Source organism: Balaenoptera acutorostrata, chromosome 7 (assembly GCF_949987535.1).
Source record: "Balaenoptera acutorostrata chromosome 7, mBalAcu1.1, whole genome shotgun sequence".
In the NCBI taxonomy this organism is placed as follows: domain Eukaryota; kingdom Metazoa; phylum Chordata; class Mammalia; order Artiodactyla; family Balaenopteridae; genus Balaenoptera; species Balaenoptera acutorostrata.
The window spans coordinates 117,210,107-117,230,025 of NC_080070.1; the positions used below are offsets into that span (position 1 = coordinate 117,210,107).

The window sequence follows — 19,919 nt, forward strand, 5'->3', positions numbered from 1 at the left end:
TGGGTCTTTGTTGCTGCTCGCAGGCTTTCTCTAGTTGTGGCGAGCAGGGTCTACTCTTCGTTGCGGTGCATGGGCTTCTCACCACGGTGGCTTCTCTTGTTGCAGAGCACAGGCTCTAGGTGGGTGGATTTCAGTAGTTGTGGCACGTGGGCTCAGTAGTTGTGACTCACAGGTTCTAGAGCACAGGCTCAGTAATTATGGAGCAGGGGCTTAGTTACTCCAAAGCATGTGGGATCTTCCCAGACCAGGGCTCAAACCCATCTCCCCTGCACTGGCAGGCAGACTCCTAACCACTGCACCACCAGGGAAGCCCTGCTCATCCATTTTAGACTCAGTCAATGCACTTTCTCCTTTAACCATCCCTGTCCTCACACTTTGCGCAGAAATGCCCAAGCCTTGTTCCACTAGGTGCACCTGCCAACGTCACTCAGGGCAGAAGCAGAAAAGGGATGAGAATCACCCCTAACAACCCAGAGATTTGATACACAGTCGGCACCCCCACCCAGTATTCCTTTAACTCACAACTTGTCCTCATTCAGCAAGGCTCCTCCGTATGGGTGGCTGTAGAGCGTGCTTCCTATGAAAGACAAGTTGAAAGTGAGCCTGCAAGCCTCTGCCTGTTGTCCGGGGACAGCCCCCCTCCCAGCCACCCAGGGCACTGTGCCCAGTGTCATCTGCCCACCTGGCCCGGTCCCTCCACCCTCCCAAATGGCAGGCCCCATCCGGCAGCTCAGCCACTTTGTGCTGGGACCTCTGTAGTCGCTGCTCCCGGAAATCACCCGCATGTACTGAACACGCCTGCGCTATGTCACAGGCACTGTGCTAACATGTCACCACGCTGTACCGTCCAGTCCTTGTGGCTTAAGTGATGCATCATCCATAATGTACTGTGAGGAAACAGACTCGGGAAAGCCAAACAACAAACGCCAAGGGGATTATTTGATGGAAACCAGGGCAATACTCAAAAATTCATCTCTAGATCAAGCCAAGTCTAGACAGAAAACTGAAGCACTTCATGGGTCCGGTTTTGTTTTAAGGAGTTGCTTTGTTTTGCTTTTGGGGGCTTCTACATTAGCGTAGTGATAGCAGGCAATATGGAGAAATTGCCATCAACTTACCAATTAAAAGGGTTTCATCGTGAAGGCCGTTCATGACATCCACACGTGCTCTCTCAGCGCCCACAAACTCCATCCATGCTGTATCGAGAAGAACTCCAGGGCTTCACGCATTTCGTCTTATTGTCAAGGATAAGACCAATCACGTTTCCTGCTCTGATTGGCCGTTTCAGGCGCGTGGAGCTGACTGCCTGTGGAAGCCATCCCAGCATCTCTGCCCCACCTCACGTGCCTCCCCTACACTTCTCCTCCTCCTGTGGCTCGAATTTAGCCTGTCGCATTCTGCACTCTCATACGAGGGCACTTCAAATCTTTACAGAAACACACGGGGTAGAAGTGAAGATAAATAAATGAAAGGCCTGGCGCTGGAACGGACTTCAGAACTCGGGGTCCTGCCAGTTCTGCCACCGGGCGTCCTGACCCTCCTCCACCCATCCCCCTTCACGCTCCAGCCACACCAGCCTTTTTCTCCTCAATCCTGGGCTCGGCCACGCACCGCAGCAAGTTCTTTCATAGCAAAAAGAACAGTGGGAGCTATGGTGCAGCAAAAAGCCCCGTGCACAGTTTCCAGAACGATTTGTGGACTCTGATCTCATACCGTCCGAGTGCTCTGCTGCAGGCTCCCAGGGTGTGTGCCGAATGCCCGCACTGGGTTTCCCACCTCCGAGACTTGAGGTACACGTTTGCCACGAGCTGAATTGCCCGTCTGGACCACTGACACCACCTTTATGTCTTTCTTTCCCTGAACGAGGCTCCACCCTCTACTTAGGTATCTGCCAGCTCCCATTCCTTCCAGCTTCCAGTCATGGGACAAGCAGCCCAGCACCCACCAGCCCTGTCAGGAGGCAGCCCCATAGCTAAGGGACTGAGGACCATGTTTATAACGTGCAGATGCTGCCGAAACCCAGCAAGAGCCCCTCGGGGCACCAGATCCCGAGGGGGCGAGTTTGTAGGGCTGTGCACTGCTCGGGGCTACGTGGATGAATGAGTGTGTTGTAGGTGAGAAAACATCCAGAGAAATGCAGCTAGCTGAGGGACGGTTTGGAAATTATATTATTTTGGGAACACGAGACAATATTGGACTTGCCTAATCTGAAAATACCCCTGGGGCAAGAGGGAGCCGAAAAATGCCTTCAGGTAGCTACAGGATTGTCATGAGCACAGAAGATGGACTTGATCTGTAATGTTCTGGAGGAAGAAGGCAGTCCAGGGAGATAGATTCAAAAGATATATATAAAAAAAAAGCACGTGGTCTAGAGGGTTGAAACTCTGGGCCAGCCTGACCTCTGAGGGGAGAGGGTGAGCCTTAAGCGCCTCTGTGTTTGGCTGGTCCCCCCGACTTGCATCCTTTACAATAACACTGTGGCTGTAGGTCCATTGCTTCCCTGAGTTTTGTGAGCTTCTAGTGAATTCTGTAAGGTGATGGAGTCCTGCAAACCCTCAAGGCTGCAGCGAGGCGGTCACAAGTGGGGCTGGCTGGGGACCCCTGAAGAGCGGCTGGTGTCGGAGGTGAGGCAGTCTTGTTGGGGACGGTGCCCTCTGACCTGTAGGGTCTGCACCAATTCCAGTGGTTGGAGCCAGACTGATCTGCCTTTCATGCAGCCGGACGGCACACAGCACACTCCTTGGCTCCTCATCTAGAGGACACAGAGGCAGGCACGGGGTCCCCCCGGGTCCCCGGCTCTGCTCCCACTCTCCTTGGGGCCTCCCCTGCTGGCTGTAGATGTCGCCTACATCTGCTCCGCACACCACAGGGTCTTAAATCCAGAACAGCCTGTGTCAGCTGCAGATGTGCTCCTCCCTCAGCTTGTCCATGGCTGTCAACGTCCCGCGTCCTCCCAGCCCCCAGGCTCAAGCACTGAGTCATCATCGTCCCCCCTCTCCCGCACCCCACAGACCCGACAAGTCCCTGCGCTGTGTCCAGTCCACATCGCCTCCATGCCACAGCCCCTGAGCCATCCCAACCTGCATCGCCTGTCAGCTCTCCTCCCCTGGCATCACCACCCTCCCTCCAGCCCTGGAGAATTTCCAGCAAGAAAAAGAAAATGTAGCATCTGTATTCTTTATCTGGACGTGGATGCTCTTGTCACTCTGCTGTCCCACTGCTCCCACCTGAAGAGCTCTACTGTTGTCACGTTCCCGCACGCCAACCCCAGGTGCATCTCACCTTTGCCGCGTTCACCCCCCGAGCCCTCCGTACACCTGCTCCGTCCGCCCCGGGACAGGGTTTGTTTCTGACCACCTTCCTGCAGAGGGACCCAGAGGTATAGAGGGAACGGAAGTGGATGCAGTTCTCAACATCCTTGTGAGCAGAGGACGGGCTGGTACCCAAAGGAAATGCAGATCAACCTGTGGTCACGTGATGTGTGTTGGTCAGGACATTAGGCTGTTAGTTTAAATTCTTACAGAGCGGCATTATCACAGCCATGACAGAAGCAGCCTCTGGAGCGCGGAGGTTTGCGAAAGTTTCCCAGGACTCGAGCCCTGGGCTGCAGGCGCCACAACCCACGTCCCCCCAGTGTGTTCCGCATACACTCCTGGTTCTGCACATCTGCATCTGCATCTGTGCAGGGAAGGAGGTGGAGGAGGGCAAACAGCCCTGCCTTGCTGGTTCCGCAGTGAGAAGCTGCAGGCCACTTTGTGGTGAGTTCAACAATGAAATTTTTTTTTTTTTTTTTTAAAGTTTTACTTGATTTTATTTATTTATTTATTTATTTATTTATTTATTTATTTATTTATTTATTTTTGGCTGTGTTGGGTCTTCGGTTCGTGCGAGGGCTTTCTCCAGTTGCGGCAAGCGGGGGCCACTCTTCATCGCGGTGCGGGGACCGCTCTTCATCGCGGTGCGCGGGCCTTTCTCCATCGCGGCCCCTCCCGTTGCGGGGCACAGGCTCCAGACGCGCAGGCTCAGCAATTGTGGCTCACGGGCCCAGCTGCTCCGTGGCATGTGGGATCTTCCCAGACCAGGGCTCGAACCCGTGTCCCCTGCATTAGCAGGCAGATTCTCAACCACTGCGCCACCAGGGAAGCCCAACAATGAAATTTTAAACGACTGTGGGTGGACCTTTATTTTCATCCAGCTGCATAAATATCTGTACTTGTTTTAAACCATTAGAGTAACCATGGAAAGATTACGAACGTTCTCTAATATTTGCTTTCTGTGCCCTCTTTCCTCTGTTATGAATTTATGGCCCTTCATTTCCACCCACATCCTGGATTTTGTCATCCTTTTAGGGTTTTCATCTGGGAGGCGAGGGTACCCCAGTCCCTTCCTCACTAATGAAGTGACTGAGTGCTCCTGGGGTTGGCAATGCCACCACGTGCCATGCCATGTTCTGGACACTTTCAATATCTCCTCATTCAGTGTCTGGTTGTAGATGATGTGATTCAGAGACCAGGACAGCATGCACGGCCTGCAGATCCTCCAGGAAGGGGCCCCCCAGGAAGCGGCCCAGCCTGGACTCACCCCTGTTATCCAGAGGCTGAATAGGGAGCAGAGGAAGAGCAGGTGACCTGCTCCTGACACAGGCAGCAGCCAAGCATCCAGAGTCCCAGGGGAGGCTCGCTCACCAAATCACAGGACATGGAGAACCTTGCATCTACATGGAGAACCTTGTGTCTACACAGAGAACCTTGCATCTACACAGAGAACCCTGCGTCTACATGGAGAGCCTTGCTTCTACATGGAGAAGCTTGCGTCTACAGAGAGAACCTTGCGTCCACACGGAGAACCTTGCGTCCACACGGAGAACCTTGCCTCTACACAGAGAAGCTTGCCTCTAAGTGGAGAAGCTTGCCTCTACACGGAGAACCTTGTGTCTACACAGAGAACCTTGCATCTACAAAGAGAACCTTGCGTCTACATGGGAGCTGTAGTGGGTGCCGACAACATGTCAATGAGAAGCAGGAAGCAGACTGACCCACGCGATGTAGAGGCTGCCCTCCCTCCCCGGGGCCTTTGCTCAGAAACCTCTCAGGCCCCAGCTTTCCATTTAGCACTGGCTTTCAAGTCCCATTGTTTGCATATTTTACAGAGTAAATATTTAAATCTAATCTCCTGAAGACTCGCATGCTTGGGGTCCTCTCCAGGGCCCTGCAGGGAGCCCTACCAGTCCCGGATCTGGCATCTGCTTGGTGCTCAAGGCCACAGGGAGACTGAATCTCACATCCACCTGGAAATTAGATATTCTCTTTAAAAGTAAGAGATGGAAAAAGAAAGGGCCTGAGACCACAGTGTTTGAGAATGGAGACCATTACATCAGCAGGAAAATCCCTCCACCGGCTTTCAGAGACGCAACTCTCCTGCTGGGCATTTACCACCAGCTTTTCTAAGACAGCAGCTCCCCACATTGGATGCCAAGTCAAACGACATTCTGATTTTATTCTGATTTTGGGTGGAAATCTGGGCACCAGACATCAGTGGAGCTTCACCAATGGTCAAAGAGAGATTGGACACTTCTTCCTTCCAAGGGCTGAGAATTCATTCGACACGCACCACACAGGAGCCCAGGACCCAGCAGCCAGTGGGCAGAGTTCCCCAGCCCTGGGGGCACCCGGTCCACTCATAATACCCCCATAAGGATGAAGGAGGGAATCGGGGAGCAGGATGGGGAAGGAGGTGGGGGCTCCCTGGGGAAGGATCTGCTCCTGCAGCTCTGGGATTTCTGAATGCTGGCAGGCTTTTAATTCTGATTCTGCCATTTGGTCATCACTACATCAGATGCTTTCAGAACCACGGATATTCTGAAGATAGAAGAGGCTCTGCAGGATTAAACTTATTTCAAAATCAGGTTAACGTTCCTCTACATCAGTGCTGAGATTTTGTTTGTGTTTTGCAAAAGTAGGGAGGGACTTAGAGTTACTGCAATAAGGGATGCGTGTGCCTGTTTCCCAAAGCAGAAGAGTTGTGAGAGACCACAGGTGGAAGGTACTCCTCTCCCTGGGGCCCGTGTGTCCCAGGACCCCGGAAGGAGAGGCAGCAGGTGGCAGTGACCATGCCTGCCCAGGCCCGCACTCCCACCACCTTCTCCCCCGACCCCTGCTCCTTACAACAGTGAAGGGTTAGGAATCAGAGCTCCTCCCACAGACCCCAGGAGAGAGATGGGGCCTGGGATCCATCTCACACACCAGGAACCCTGCTGAGTGCAACTCCCCAGGGACAAAGAAAGTGCTGGGGGGAGGAAACTGAGGCAGAGGACGTTCTGATGGCTTCGCTAAGGCCAAACACAGTACAGAGTGAGAGGCACAACCCTGACTCTCTGGACCCCAGTTTATGCATTTTCTGTACTTACAGCCTGTGATGCCCTCGTTGTAGGGACACATTACTGCAACGGGCAATCTCTGTAACTGGGCTGTTTCCATCGCATTGTGTGTGCTCAGAGCTCCATTTAGGTAACAACTGTAATGCGATAGGATCTCGGGGTTGATGACACCACGGAAAGGCCCAGAGCCCATCGGGGAAGGACCACGGTTCCGGTTCCAGCACCACAAGGGAGCAAAGAAATCACTCAAGTCTCTCTTCAGTGTCACCTCCAACGGTTTTCAGAAATGACGTTTCCAAATGTACATTCTGAAAACACTTGAATTATTTTTCTTTGTTTGATTACTCTTGTCATTTATATTCCAGCTTTTCTTTCTAAGAATTGGCCCACGGCAATGTATAAATGTATAAAAGTAGTGTTCTGATTTAGTATTCTCATTAGAGTACGTCTTCTATGGTTTCCAGATTCTGTATATTTGTCATTTGTAAAAATGCACATTTGTGCTTTTGTCCAATATTCATTATGATAGAAAAACACTTATCTTGTCTCCAATTCAAGTAGTCACTTTTGGGTTCACTCCTTCTATAAAATATATCTTTGCAAGTATTAATGCCCAGATGTCTGTAAACATCCACAACTAAAGAAAAGACTGGCTTTGGCATCAATGCATGTGCAAAAGTTTGTGTTCTTTTTAATTAATTCACTATGAGTCATTAGTGAGATATGGAAGAGTTCAATTAATCTGACAGGGTATTAAGAGCAATGCATGCACTTTCCTGACTAGAAGGCATTTTGATGGCTTTCTCTCTCTCCCTCCTCTTAATCTCTCCTGGAAAAGAAGGTTTTGTTCTCAGTATTAAGATTAATTATTATGCTTCTTGAGTAGTAGATGCCAATCGTAAAAAGGTTTTAAATAAAGAACAGGGTAAAGAGTAAAATTAAAATAAACCATAATCCAATCCAAAACCAACCACAATTAATCAGTATTTGCATTTTGATATTAATTATTTCAAAATGTCCGGGGTTTTCTCTACATACATGTAATTATTATTGAATTATATTTCACATTATGTATCTTCTATTTCATGGATCATTCATGACCTTCAAATAATTTTTTCACTGCATGCATGCCAACATTTGCATAATCTATGTGCTTCACGAGAATCGATGTTCACCAATTCATTCATTCATTCTCTGGATTTAATATTTTTGTGATCTTACTTTTGACGAGTCCCTCTGGGACTGTCTCTGGGCCCCATTTTTACTGGGGATACCTGCGGTATGTCCTCTGAGCCGCACCCCACAGGGGGCGTCTCTGTGGTCTGTTCACTCCATGAGCAAACACCTTCACTAGGTACGGAGTTTGGGATGTGTGCCTTTTTCTTGCCATGTTCTGTAGGCAGCACTCCAGGGCCCGCTGCCTTTGGAGATTGTGGTTAAGGAGTCAGAGACCAGACTCTAGTCCCTCCACGTGGAGTAGTCCCAATCCCCCTAGGTCCTCTCCCTTGTGACCCCAAAGCCTGGACATTACAGTACACACAGGAAGATTCTGACAGGTGGGAAGAAGGACCTCGGGACATGGGAAAGGACACCTCGGTGTGTCCCCTGGTTTCCTTACTGCCTCCCACACATGAAAGCCTATGGAAGCCTCTAAGTGGGAACAGCCAACGGATCCAGACAAGAAAAGCTCCCCCCACCCCGACCCTTGCTCCTAACGATAGTGAAGCTTTAGGAAGCAGAGCTCTTCCCACAGACCCCAGGAGAGAGGAAAGCTGAAGGAGCAGAAAAGGTGGCCTAACAAAAGAACACCCTCCTGGCAATATCCACCCCCTCGGTCCAGCCAAACTCCACTGGGAAACGGCCCCACCCTCTGCAGTTTCAGCAGGTCCCATCTGGAAGTGGACCCCCTGCCCACCTGACAGAGACAGGGAGCACCACGGATGCCCCACTGGCATCCAGAGGCGAGCCGAGCCTTCTCCCGCACCTGGCCAGTGAGACTGAGCATGGCAGAGTGAGGAGAGTCACCTCTCCATGCTGTGCAGCCCCTGCCCCTCAGGAGTGACCAGAAGGAAGTCCAGCCCCGTGTCCACTTGGCAGCACCAACGACGTGGCTGCATGGAGCAGGGCTGTCAGCACCACTTCACCTCCACCCTCTGCCCTGCCATCCGGCTGCGCCCACTTCCCACCCAGCATCACTGACACTGAAGGGGGCCACGTGGTGTGGGGAGGTACAGTTGGTCCTCCAGTACCTGCCCCCAGTGTCAGGGGCGGGCCCTGGGGGATGAACATAAACCCCACTGAGGAGCCACGGGACAGTGCGAGTCAGGGCCTTCTTTTGCCATGTATGTGCCAGCAAGGCTCAGTGGTAGATCTGGACCCCACCCCCAGATCTTCAGCTTTTGCCAGGAGGGCATCAGCAGAGCCCGGTAGTAGGTTAAACATACATATCTACCTAGTTCTCAGGCGAGACTTCAACAGAAAGATTGCCTGCTTCAAAACAAAACAAAACCACTTAATGGGATTCAGAATCTCATAATTTGGCATCCAAAATATCTAGGATTTGACTGAGAAAATAGCCTTCATAACAAGAACCAGAATAATCACAACTTGAAAGAGTAAAGACAATGAACAGATGCCAACAGTGAGATGAGTCAGGATGTGAGAATTATCTGACAACAGGGATCATAAAGATGTTTCAATGAGTAATTGTGAATTCTCTTTAAATGTAAAATAATAATAATAATAATAATAATAATGTATCAGTAAAGCAACAGAAGTGATAAAAAATAATCAAATGGGGATTCTAGACCTGAAAATAAAGTGACAGAAATTAAAAAAAGAAAAAAACTTACTAGATGTACTCAACAGTTGGGTTAAACTGAATGATAGAATCAGTGAACTTGAGGATGAACAACAGAATTTACCCAAACTAAAAAACAAAGAAAATAAATCCTGGAAATTCAGGTACCTATGGGAAAATAACAAGAGAGCTGACAGTTTTATTACCATAGTCTGAAAAGGAGAAGAGAGACAGAGGGATTGAAAAAGTACTTGAAGACATAATGACAGAAAAGTTTCCAAGGTTGGCAAAAAGATGTAAACCTACAAATTCAAGAGCTAATGAAATTTAAGTGAATCCCAAATAGAAAACCCAAATAAGTCTATGCCAGAATATGTTATAATTAAATTTCCAAAAACTTAAGACAATAAAAAAGCCTTAAAACCAGCCAGCGAGAGAGAGATGGGAACACAACTCAAAATACAGTGGATTTCTCATTTGAACCCATGGTATCCAGAAGGAACTGGTACATTTCTCAAGTGCTGGATGTTTCTTTTCTGACAACCATGAATTATATATTCAGTGAAACTATCTGTCAAGAATGAAGGAGAAATAAAAACATTCTCAGTGGAAAGAAAACTAAGTGAATTTGCCATTAGCAAGCCTACTGTGAAATAGCAAAAGTAAGTCTTCTAAACAAAAAGGAAATCAATCATAACAGAAGAAGGCTTAGAACTTCCAAAAGGAAAGGAGAACATCAGAATGTGTTTACAATTGGGGCAGGGACTTCCCTGGTGGTCCAGTGGTTAAGATTCTGCACTTCCATTGCAGGGGCACAGGTTTCAGCCCTGGTTGGGGAACTAAGATCCCACATGCCATGTGGCACAGCCAAAAAAGAAAAATAAAGAGAACCTAGTTTGTTGTCAACCAACATCTCTAATATAGCAGAAAATAATGAATAAATAGATAAATAAATAAATAAAATGGGGGTAAATATAACAGACCAGCCTTTATCTCATGAGTTTCTCAAGTCATTCTTAGTGACATAAGCAATAATTAGAACACAGTCCAAGGTGGTGCTCAAGGTATAAGTAAATACCTAAGACTGTTATATTGTAGAAGTGGAGAGGGCTAAGGACCCTAAGTGCAAATAAGGTTTCTACACAGTACTCAAAGTGGCAAATGCCAATACCAGTAGACGGTAGTAAGTCACCCACGTACATTGTAATACCTAAAACCACCACCAGGAAAACTAGATCAAGGGATATACTCAAAATACGACAGACAAGTCAAGATGGAATCCTAAAAAACTGTTCCATAACTCACAAGAAGGCATGAAAAAAAAAAAAAGAGAGAAAACAAAACAATAAAGTGTCAGATTTAAGCTCACTGATATGTAAATCCACTCAATGTAAATGGTCTCAATACACCAATTAAATGGCAGAGATTGGTAGAGTGGATGAAAAAATATGATCCAACTATATGCCGTCTACTCAAAAGTCACTTCAAATATAATGACATAGGCTAGAAATAAAAGGATAGAAAAGATATACCATGCAAACATTAAACATTTTAAAAAGTAGGAAAGATTATATTAAAATCAAATAAAGTAGACTTCACAGCAGCCAAAATTACCAGCAACAATGAGGTATGTTACACAATGACAAACGAATTAGTCCACCCAGAAGGCACAACAATGTACCAACCATCAGAGCCTCAAAATACATGAAGCAGAAATGGGTACAGATGAAAGGAGAAACAGACAAATCCACAATTATATCTGGGGGTTTCAATACCCCCCACTCAGCAAATGACAGAACTACAGGACAGAAAACCAGCAAGTGTACTGATGAACTGAGCCACATAAGCAGCCAATAAGACCTAATTGATATATATAGAACACTCTACCCAACAACAGCAGAATACTCATTTTTTCATCCTCCATGGAAACTTCACCAAGATAAACCATACCTGGACCACAAAACAAACCTCAGCCAACCTAAAATCATTAAAATATGCAGAGTGTGTTCTCTAACTCTGATGAATCAAACAAAACATCAGTGACAGAAAGGTAACAGGAAAATTTCAAAAGCCTAGAATTTTAACAACACACTTCTAAATAATCCCTGAGTAAAAGAAGAGGTCTCAAGGGAAATTTTTGGAAGTCAGAAGCCAATCTTATTTGTATTCCTGCAAAAGTCATCTGTTATAGCTTTGTAAAAGAGATTGTCCTTTATCTTTGAACTCTAGAAAACTCACCAGTCTTCTTTTTAATCAATAATTGCTATCTCATAACTTCCAGTTCAGGAATTTTGCCTGAATCATGGCAAACCCTTCCATTGGCCCAGAGTTGGGTTGTTTTGTTTTTGATGCATGTTTTCTTCTCTCATTGTTCCTTGTTACTTTATTATTTGTCTGCTTTCTTCCTCTACCTAATCCTAATAGCTTATGACATCATCTTTTCCCTCTGTGTTCTGAGAAGACTGCACATGGGGCAGGAAGATTTGCCATCAATATGGTGACTCTGCATCCAATGAAAATCTATGTCACCACCTGCATCTCAGCAGTTCCCTCTGACCCCACCCTGCAACTCAGGCTGGCTTTTCCTTCATCTTTCCTCTTCTGCTTCATGGACTTCACACATCTCCCTGTGTCTACACGGATGTGAGCTCACACCAAGACAGTTCCTGTGTTAACACCTTCTCAGTGAAGGCAGCATGCTCCCCCACAAGCCTTGGGGCAGGTCCTTGACCCCATGCTGGGTTGACAGCTGGTTTTATTTGTATTTTGTTCTGACTCCTCCTTGATGAGGGCAAGGGCTGGTCCTGACACCTCAGGGCCCACAAGCCTTCCCAGCCCAGGGTACTCGTCATCTCCACTCAAGTGCGACTGGATCCTCTCTCTGAAATATCTCCATCTCCCTGAGGTGCAGACTGAAGACCACTGCTGACCACTGGTTCCTGATACCCAACAGCTCTTCAGGCAGAAGCTCTGTAAACAGACCTGAGTTGACTTCCTGTTCTCAGGCATGGGTTCTCCCACTAGGAGTCGGGGGGTTATTCCCGGGGAGTGTGTATCTTATTCCATCAAAAGTAAGGCAGTGAAGTAATTTTGCTAAACAAATTTTTCTCCTGATAGCTCTTAGGAAATGGCCTGTACCTCCTGTTCTATTCCAGGCTTTGAACAGTGAAATCCTGTAGGGTAAAAATTCTGGGGAGAGCTATCTAAATGCTCTTAACTGTGAAACATTGATTTTTTTTCCAAGCCGTCTTTTATTTGATTATAAAAGTTATACATATATGGGACAAAATTCATAACTTACTGCAAGGCACACAGAAAATTTTAAACATTTCCTGTGAGTCCACTACCCAGAGAAAAAGCCACCATTATTATTTCTGATTGGATGTGTGTGTGTTTGTGTTTGTGTGTGTGTGTAGATATATACACACACATATTGTCTCTCTACGCTATTCCACTATATCAAATTCCTGCTTGGAGGCATGTATGTTGTCATAATTCATTTTCTTGATTGTTTCCTTGAATTAAGCCAGACCCAGAACAAATACTACATGACCCCACTTACATAAGAAATCTAAAATAGTTTAACTCCCAGAAGCAGAGAACAGAATGGTGGTTACCAAGGGCTGGGGGAGGGGGAAATGTAGTAAATCAGAGATCTCGGTGCAGCACAGAGCTGAGAGTTTAAAACACTGTGTTGTGTACTTGAAAATCTGCTAAAAGCATAGATCTTATGTTGGTTTTCTTATCACAAAATAGATAGATAGATAGATAGACTCTACATGGACAGATGATATAGATAGATGCTAGATAGATGATAGATATATAGATAATAGATAGACTCTAGATGGATAGATGATATAGATTGATAGATGCTAGACAGATAGATGCTAGATAGATAGATATAGACTCTAGGTGGATAGATGATATAGATAGATAGTTAGATGCTAGATAGATAGATGCCAGATAGATAGACTCTAGATGGATAGATGATATAGATAGATAGATGCTAGACAGATAGACGCTAGATAGATAGATATAGACTCTAGATGGATAGATGATATAGATAGATAGGTAAATGCCACATAGATAGATAGACTCTAGATGGATAGATGATATAGATAGATGCTAGATAGATAGATAGATAGACTTTAGATGGATAGATGATATAGGTAGATAGATGTTAGATAGATAGATGATAGATAGATAGATAGATAGATGATAGACAGATGGATGGGGCAGAAGGAAGCTTTGGAGGCAAAGGAAATGTTATGGCCCTGATTGTGATGATGGTTTCAGGGTGTATACTTATCCCAGACTCATCAAGGTGTGTATATTAATATTTACAAGTTGTTCTATGTCAATCCTACCTCAGTAAAGGTGTTTTAATGTAGAAAGTTGAGCAGAAATGCTTAAGGTGAAGAAGGGTGGGAGAGGTAGTCTGGACAGAGGCAGAGCAGGAGCCAGGCCCGTGGGGGCGGCAGGTCGTCGGGGTGACATTCTGGCTGCACCGACGGGGAGCACGGCGGGAGTGGGTGCAGTGACAGGTCGACAGCACGTGAGAAGATGGCCTGTGTCACGGGAGGAAACGTGACCCCTGGTGCCCTGAATATAGGGCAAGGACAATTTCACAACTTTAGAAACGGTTCCCCCCAGCAAAGTGTCAGCATCTTTACTGTGTCTTTATTCTTGAATCAATATCAGTGGAATCTTAACAAAAACGCTTCCCAAGGGGAGCACCCAGAATAGAGGGGACTCAGACGTGCACACAAGATCGAAGTGTGAGGTGAGGTGGCCTGTGATGGGCAAGCGGGACTGAACCTGGGTTTGTGTTTGGGGGTTTTTATTATTATTATTAATTATTATTATTTCATCCAGGAGGGTGTGACAAGTAGACGTCAAGGGAGCCGGGACCTGCGGTGAGCACAGAGGGGACACCTGGGGAGACAGCAAGGACCCCATGGGCTGGGGGCTGCATGCGGTGGGGAGGGGTGAAACAGTGTTGTGGGGAGGCTGGAGTGGGGGCTGCCAGGCCAGACAGGAGTGGAGCGGGGGTACGGGTCGCAGGGAGGAGTCTTTTATTTGACTACAGCAGATACAGGAAGCCGCGGGGTGCGGGAGCCGGGGGCCGTGCTCTGTGGGTGGCCCTGGGCACTAGGGGGTGTGAGGCTGTGGGGATGGGGACACATGGGACCCCAGGGACCCGCCAAGAGGCTGCGCAGGAGCAGGTGGTGAAGCGACTGAAAACGTGCAGATTCAGGGTCCCAAGGGCAGAGAGACTCGCCTACTAGCCGTGCAAGGCGCAGGAAGAAGCCATCAGGATTGCGGGTTTGCCCTCAATGGGCCTTTAATTTCCCTTGGGACCCGGAAATACATCATTTCATGACATCACGTGTGACTAACCTGTAGACATGAGAACAAAGCCTCTAAGGTGACATGTACTCTGTGTCCCCCCACCCCTGGGTGAACTAAGGCCACGTCCACTCCTATAACCCATGGGCGTCCCGGCCACCTTTAATGGCCGTGGAACAGGACACCTGGCCTGCACGTGGTCTCACGCAGCCGGAAGACTCAACCTGGAGGGTCCCTGCAGGAGCACATCTCTTCAGTCTGGGCTGCTCCAGCCTCCCAGGGGATTTAACAATGATTCCAACGCTGGCTGGGCTAGTAACCTGCTTGACGTTGAGTTTTACACTTAAAATCGGGGGCCCTGACAAGCTGCACACTCGCTGGGGCTCCGCAGGGCGGCCTGGCTGGTTCAGGGCTCAGAAAGCCCCTCCATCTAAGGCAGGGACGTCCAGGTATCCTGGGACCCCGGCACAGGACTGCGGGGACAAGCAGCAGGGCATGTCGTCTGCAAAGCAGTTCCTTAGGCCTTGTTGCCAGGATGCCCGCTGAGCCCCGTCCCCGGGCTGCTGGGCCCACAACACAGGCTCTGCCTGAGTCCCACGGCCCGTGAGTGCTTGCTTCATCGTAATGGCTAAGCTAACAGTTCCATGTCCGCCCGTGGCAGATGGACAAGCACCAAGGGACGTGAGGAGTCCTGCTCATCAGAGTCCTTACTCAATACTCGGATAATAAGTCACCACCTGTTCTCCCGAGGGGCTGCGACCTGCATGCTCCCAATTTACTGCACAGACCCTCCTTCTCCTGAGGGCTGCACACACACGCCAAGGGGAATCGGAATGTTGACATGAATAAAATACTGTTAAAGAAGTTTCCAGTAGATGAGAATAAATGTCTTTTTCAAGTCGACACAACTTTCCAACAAAGGAACACAAAGTCCACTCCTACCAGTGGGTGCTTCTCAGACGAGCTTCACCAGGAACGTCTGGGAACCTGGGAAACAGGGCAGACGAGACACAACTGGTAGACACCTGCGGGTCAGTCAATGCTGTTCCCAGGTCCAAGCTCTCCTTATGCTACACAGACGCGCACACGCTTCCCTGCTCGCCCTTCTTCACTAATCTCCCTCAAAGCAGAGTTTACCCACCTGGCTTCCTAAATCCCTGGAAGAGCCTCTCCCACCTCCTTCCACCTGATCCCGTCTGCACGTCGCAAGCTCCACGGAGGCCACCGCCCCATGCACCACATCCTCATTCTCCCTGGAGATTCTGGAACTTGGGAAAATTTTTTCTGCTCTTCCTGACACCTGCCTTTCCCTGGACTCCGTGCCAAGACCTTCCCACCTCGGGGGGTGCTGCAGCCCCTCTGCCTCCTTCCCCACCCCAGACTCCTGTCTTTGCAGCTTCGATTATGGCAGGACCTGACCAGAGGACCAGCGGAATCTACTGCTTGTGAGAAGGTTCAGGCTAAATGGTTTACTCAGGACCCTCTCCTGACCTTGTTTCTCTAGTTCTCTGAATCGCGCCACACACTTATTTTCATCTAACATGAAACCCACCACCTCGGAACCTGTATAAATCCCTTTCTCCATCTCCTTCTCCTGAATCATTTCTCAGGTCATCAGCGCTGACCACTAAGTCCTTCATTCTTAAAAGCTCACGTTTACATTTTAACCCTTTAAACTCTTACTCTAAACTCCTATGTGTCAGGTTCTTTATTTTTCTTCCTTTCCCTATCCCCAAAGCCCCAACCTTTTCTCCCACCTGTTTGAACTTGACAATTTCACTGTTTGCCCCGATGCATCCTGGCCTTGCCTGGGCTACCTCTAAACTGTGAGCGGCATCCTTCCAACAGGTCCCATGGTTGCAGCAGGGGCCCTCCCTTCACCACGTGGATCCAGATTATTCTTCCTAAGATATTCCTGGGACGGTGTCATCCTCATTCTCAACTGCAGACAAAGCCTATCTGCTGCCTGTTAATTAAAGGCCAGCTTCCTCCCTCTGCCAGTCAAGGTCAAGCAGAATTTGGCCTCAGACACCCCCTCAACAATGTCCCTCTACAATGACCCTCACGATGAGGTCAAACTGTACTTCCCCACGGAACCCGAACAGATGCTCAGATTTCTCTCACATCAGCACCACTAGTACCCACAGTAGCTTCCTGACGTCGGTCAAACATTTGCGGATGTCCTAGGTCCAGTGTTAGTGACCCCCTTCCACAAAGTATGTCCTATCCTTGCCCATCAGAAGCGCCCTCTCAGTTCATTGCAGTAGAAAAGCAAAGGCTGTGTTATCAGCTGGACCTAGAATCAAACCAAGGCCCCCTCACTCAACCTGCTCAGAGCCACAGCTGGTGGGCAATTCCTCTGAGCCTCAGTTTTCTAATCAGTGAAGGAGACAAATAGCACCTACCTTACAAAACTGCCATAAAGACTAAATGAGACCACGGATATAAAAATATCTAATGTCCCTCAGACATTTCAGACACAACAAACATCACTGTGCTCTCCCTCATCCATACGACTTTATGCTCTTCTGTACTTCACTTGGGCATACACATTTTCATATTACTTACTGTCATTCCAAAGCCATTACAGTGTCACAAAATAATTAAATGTTTTATTTTAAAAATTGGTGGAGGGACTTCCCTGGTGGTTCAGTGGTTAAGAATCTCCTGCCAATGCAGGGGACACAGGTTCGAGCCCTGGTCCAGGAAGATCCCACATGCCGTGGAGCAACTAAGCCATACACCACAACTACTGAGCCTGCGCTCTAGAGCCCGCAAGCCACAGCTACTGAAGCCCGTGAGCCTACAGCCCATGCTCTGCAACAAGAGAAGCCACAGCAATGAGAAGCCCGCGCACCACAAGGAAGAGTATCCCCCACTCACCACAACTAGAGAAAGCCCACGCGCAGCAATGAAGGCCAACGCAACCAAAAAAAAAAAAAAAAAATGGTGGAGAAGAGAAAACAAATATGGAAGAATAAGATAAGGTTGGGGTAAAGTCATAGCATATTGGGGTAATCGTTTAGCATTTATTTCTATGTGAATTAATGCTTCGACAAATATATCCTGTGAATAAATTATGATGGCTATGGCCTGCTGGTATTTATACATCTGTTTGCTTTCTTTCTTTCTTTTTTTTTTTTTAAAGAACTGAATGAATTTGATAAATTACAACTTAGCCCACCCAAATGAAACATATAACATCCCCTTAAACCAGTAAATCCACTCTGGGTTCCAGAAATGGACCCGTGTCATTTACATGGGTAAGAAATAAGAAAGCACAGGTAGTGAATCTGCAGTCAACACAGATAACTTATGAGTTGAGGGCTCAGCATGAAGTAAATTATGATAAATTATGATCACCTTCCCAACAATAATGGTGATCTGGTTCGTCTATAACAGTTTTCTGTACAATAATGTCTTTTTAAAGAGAAAAATTCTCCTTGCTTCTGGAAGATGCTAAGTTGCTAGGAGCGAACTCTCTAGTCACCTGAGGTCACAAATTCCAGGAAGGTAAAGACACCGAAAGACACACACACACAAAAGCAGCCCGGGCCTCCCAATCTGTACCCATTTCTACATGGACTGGCTGCCAGCAGAAACCTCTTATCATGCTTCACGTTCCTATTCAGAATTTTCTCTGTTTCTTTCCCTTTTAGAAACACTGTCTTTGGAAAGTACTGAATTACAAACTGCATTAAAAATAACTTTACCGTACTGCCTCTAGTCTGCCACAGGGGGTAAGAGCCTCCACAAAATAAGGTTGTTGAGATGATTTAGGTAGGATGGCAGGGAAAGAAAGCCCTTCTGATTGTACCACACCCAAAAAAGAAAGAGAACTTAATGGCCCTCATGAAATTAGTTCTGAAGTCTATTCGTCAGCGGTTCTCGGATGCGAGGAACACATGTAAATTAACTTCACCAGCACCTGAACGCAGGTCTTGGAGTACTGGTCCTGCACAGCTGACAGTGAGCAGCGAATTCCAGCCTGCTAATTTTACATTTATCTCCAGCATATAATTTACGGCTAAAAATAGATTAATTTTCCCCAGAACAAATGTTGAGTGTTGCTCTATAATTATATTCTCACAGCAAAAAGGAAATCTAAGACCATCATTTTTTTCTTTCTCAGTTGGTAAGCTAATGAAATTTGACCTGCAAATTAAAAGCAAGGAAATGATAAGAAAAAAATGATTACTTTCAAATTAATAACTGAATGTGGAACGTTATTTCTCAAAATAAATTGAAGTGAACATTTGCTGAGCATGGAGAATAAGGCAGCAGGCCTGTCAGGCAGGAGAAAGGTGAAGCAGAAAATAGGAGACAGACAATGCTATTAACATTGAAATAAGAAGTAGCATAAAAAATACTAATTGAACCATCAGTATCTATATTTCAAAAGATCAATTTTAATGAAAAAATTTTTAAACGTACTCAGTTTGGAACACTGGTGAGTGTCTTTAAGAGGTATAATGAATCAACTGGCAAATTCTGACCTTAATTCAAGTTCACTTCTCTAGATGATGCCACCTTCTGTGACAGAGAATCTTCTTTGTGGGACTAGAGCTGCTCCCCAGCAAGTTCATGCTCGAAGGAGGCCGCGCAGGTTCTCACAGTTTGTGCAAAGTCAGGGCAGCATCACAAGTCCCTCGGCTTCCGACCCAATCCCCCCCCTCTCATCACGGGGTGACCAGCCATTTTCCGCCAGGGTCCCGTGTTCATGGGGGCAGCTGGGCTACCACTCATGAAAATGCCAGTCTACACAAGACAGCGACCTCAGTTATTTCTCAGAGAGCTCACGTCACCAGGCAAGGCAGGAAGCAGCAGACCCCTCCGTCTTTCACGGCAGCTGTCAATACACACCCCCTTCTTCAAATATTTTCTTAGGTTCAGGGAAACCCTTAGCAGTCATCCTTCCTAACTCCAAGGAGGAAGAAATGCCACTTGAGACTGACTATCCACAGACCCAGGGCATCCAGGTAGATCTGAGACTGGTAATAAAAGCCGCCACAGATTCGCAGTGTGTGCAATTCAGACACGTGATTCTGAAAAGCAGGGAAAAGTGTGGGTGTCCCTGACGGGGCAGCTCTCCCTGCACGGAGGTCTCCTGCCAGGGTGTCCACCGCTCCTGTGCCTGGCACAGCAACCCTGGGCCCTGCAGGCCTGGGCCGCCCCCCTGGTTCTCCCACCTTAACCACACACAGCCACAGATGTGCTGACACTCAGGATCTAGCCGTGTTTCTGGAAATGATACAAGCACAAGACTCTGTTAGAGTCAAGGGACAGGCTGATACCGTCGGAACCTCGGCGTGTGGACGGGAACCCCCAGGACCACGGTCCATGACCTCCCGACCCCCAATCTTGGCTCTTGTAAGTGCTTCACTGGAGGGAAAC

At 47.6% G+C, this 19,919-nt stretch overlaps 1 protein-coding gene across 1 annotated transcript in view; it reads right to left on the bottom strand.

Annotated features, from left to right (window-relative positions):
- ABCA13 (ATP binding cassette subfamily A member 13) overlaps positions 1-19,919 on the bottom strand; it is a 273,722-nt gene that overhangs the window by 110,688 nt on the left and 143,115 nt on the right. Inside the window, 2 exon segments of the mRNA XM_057549669.1 lie at positions 522-577; positions 18,239-18,374. Of these exon segments, the coding sequence (XP_057405652.1) occupies positions 522-577; positions 18,239-18,374 (192 nt within the window).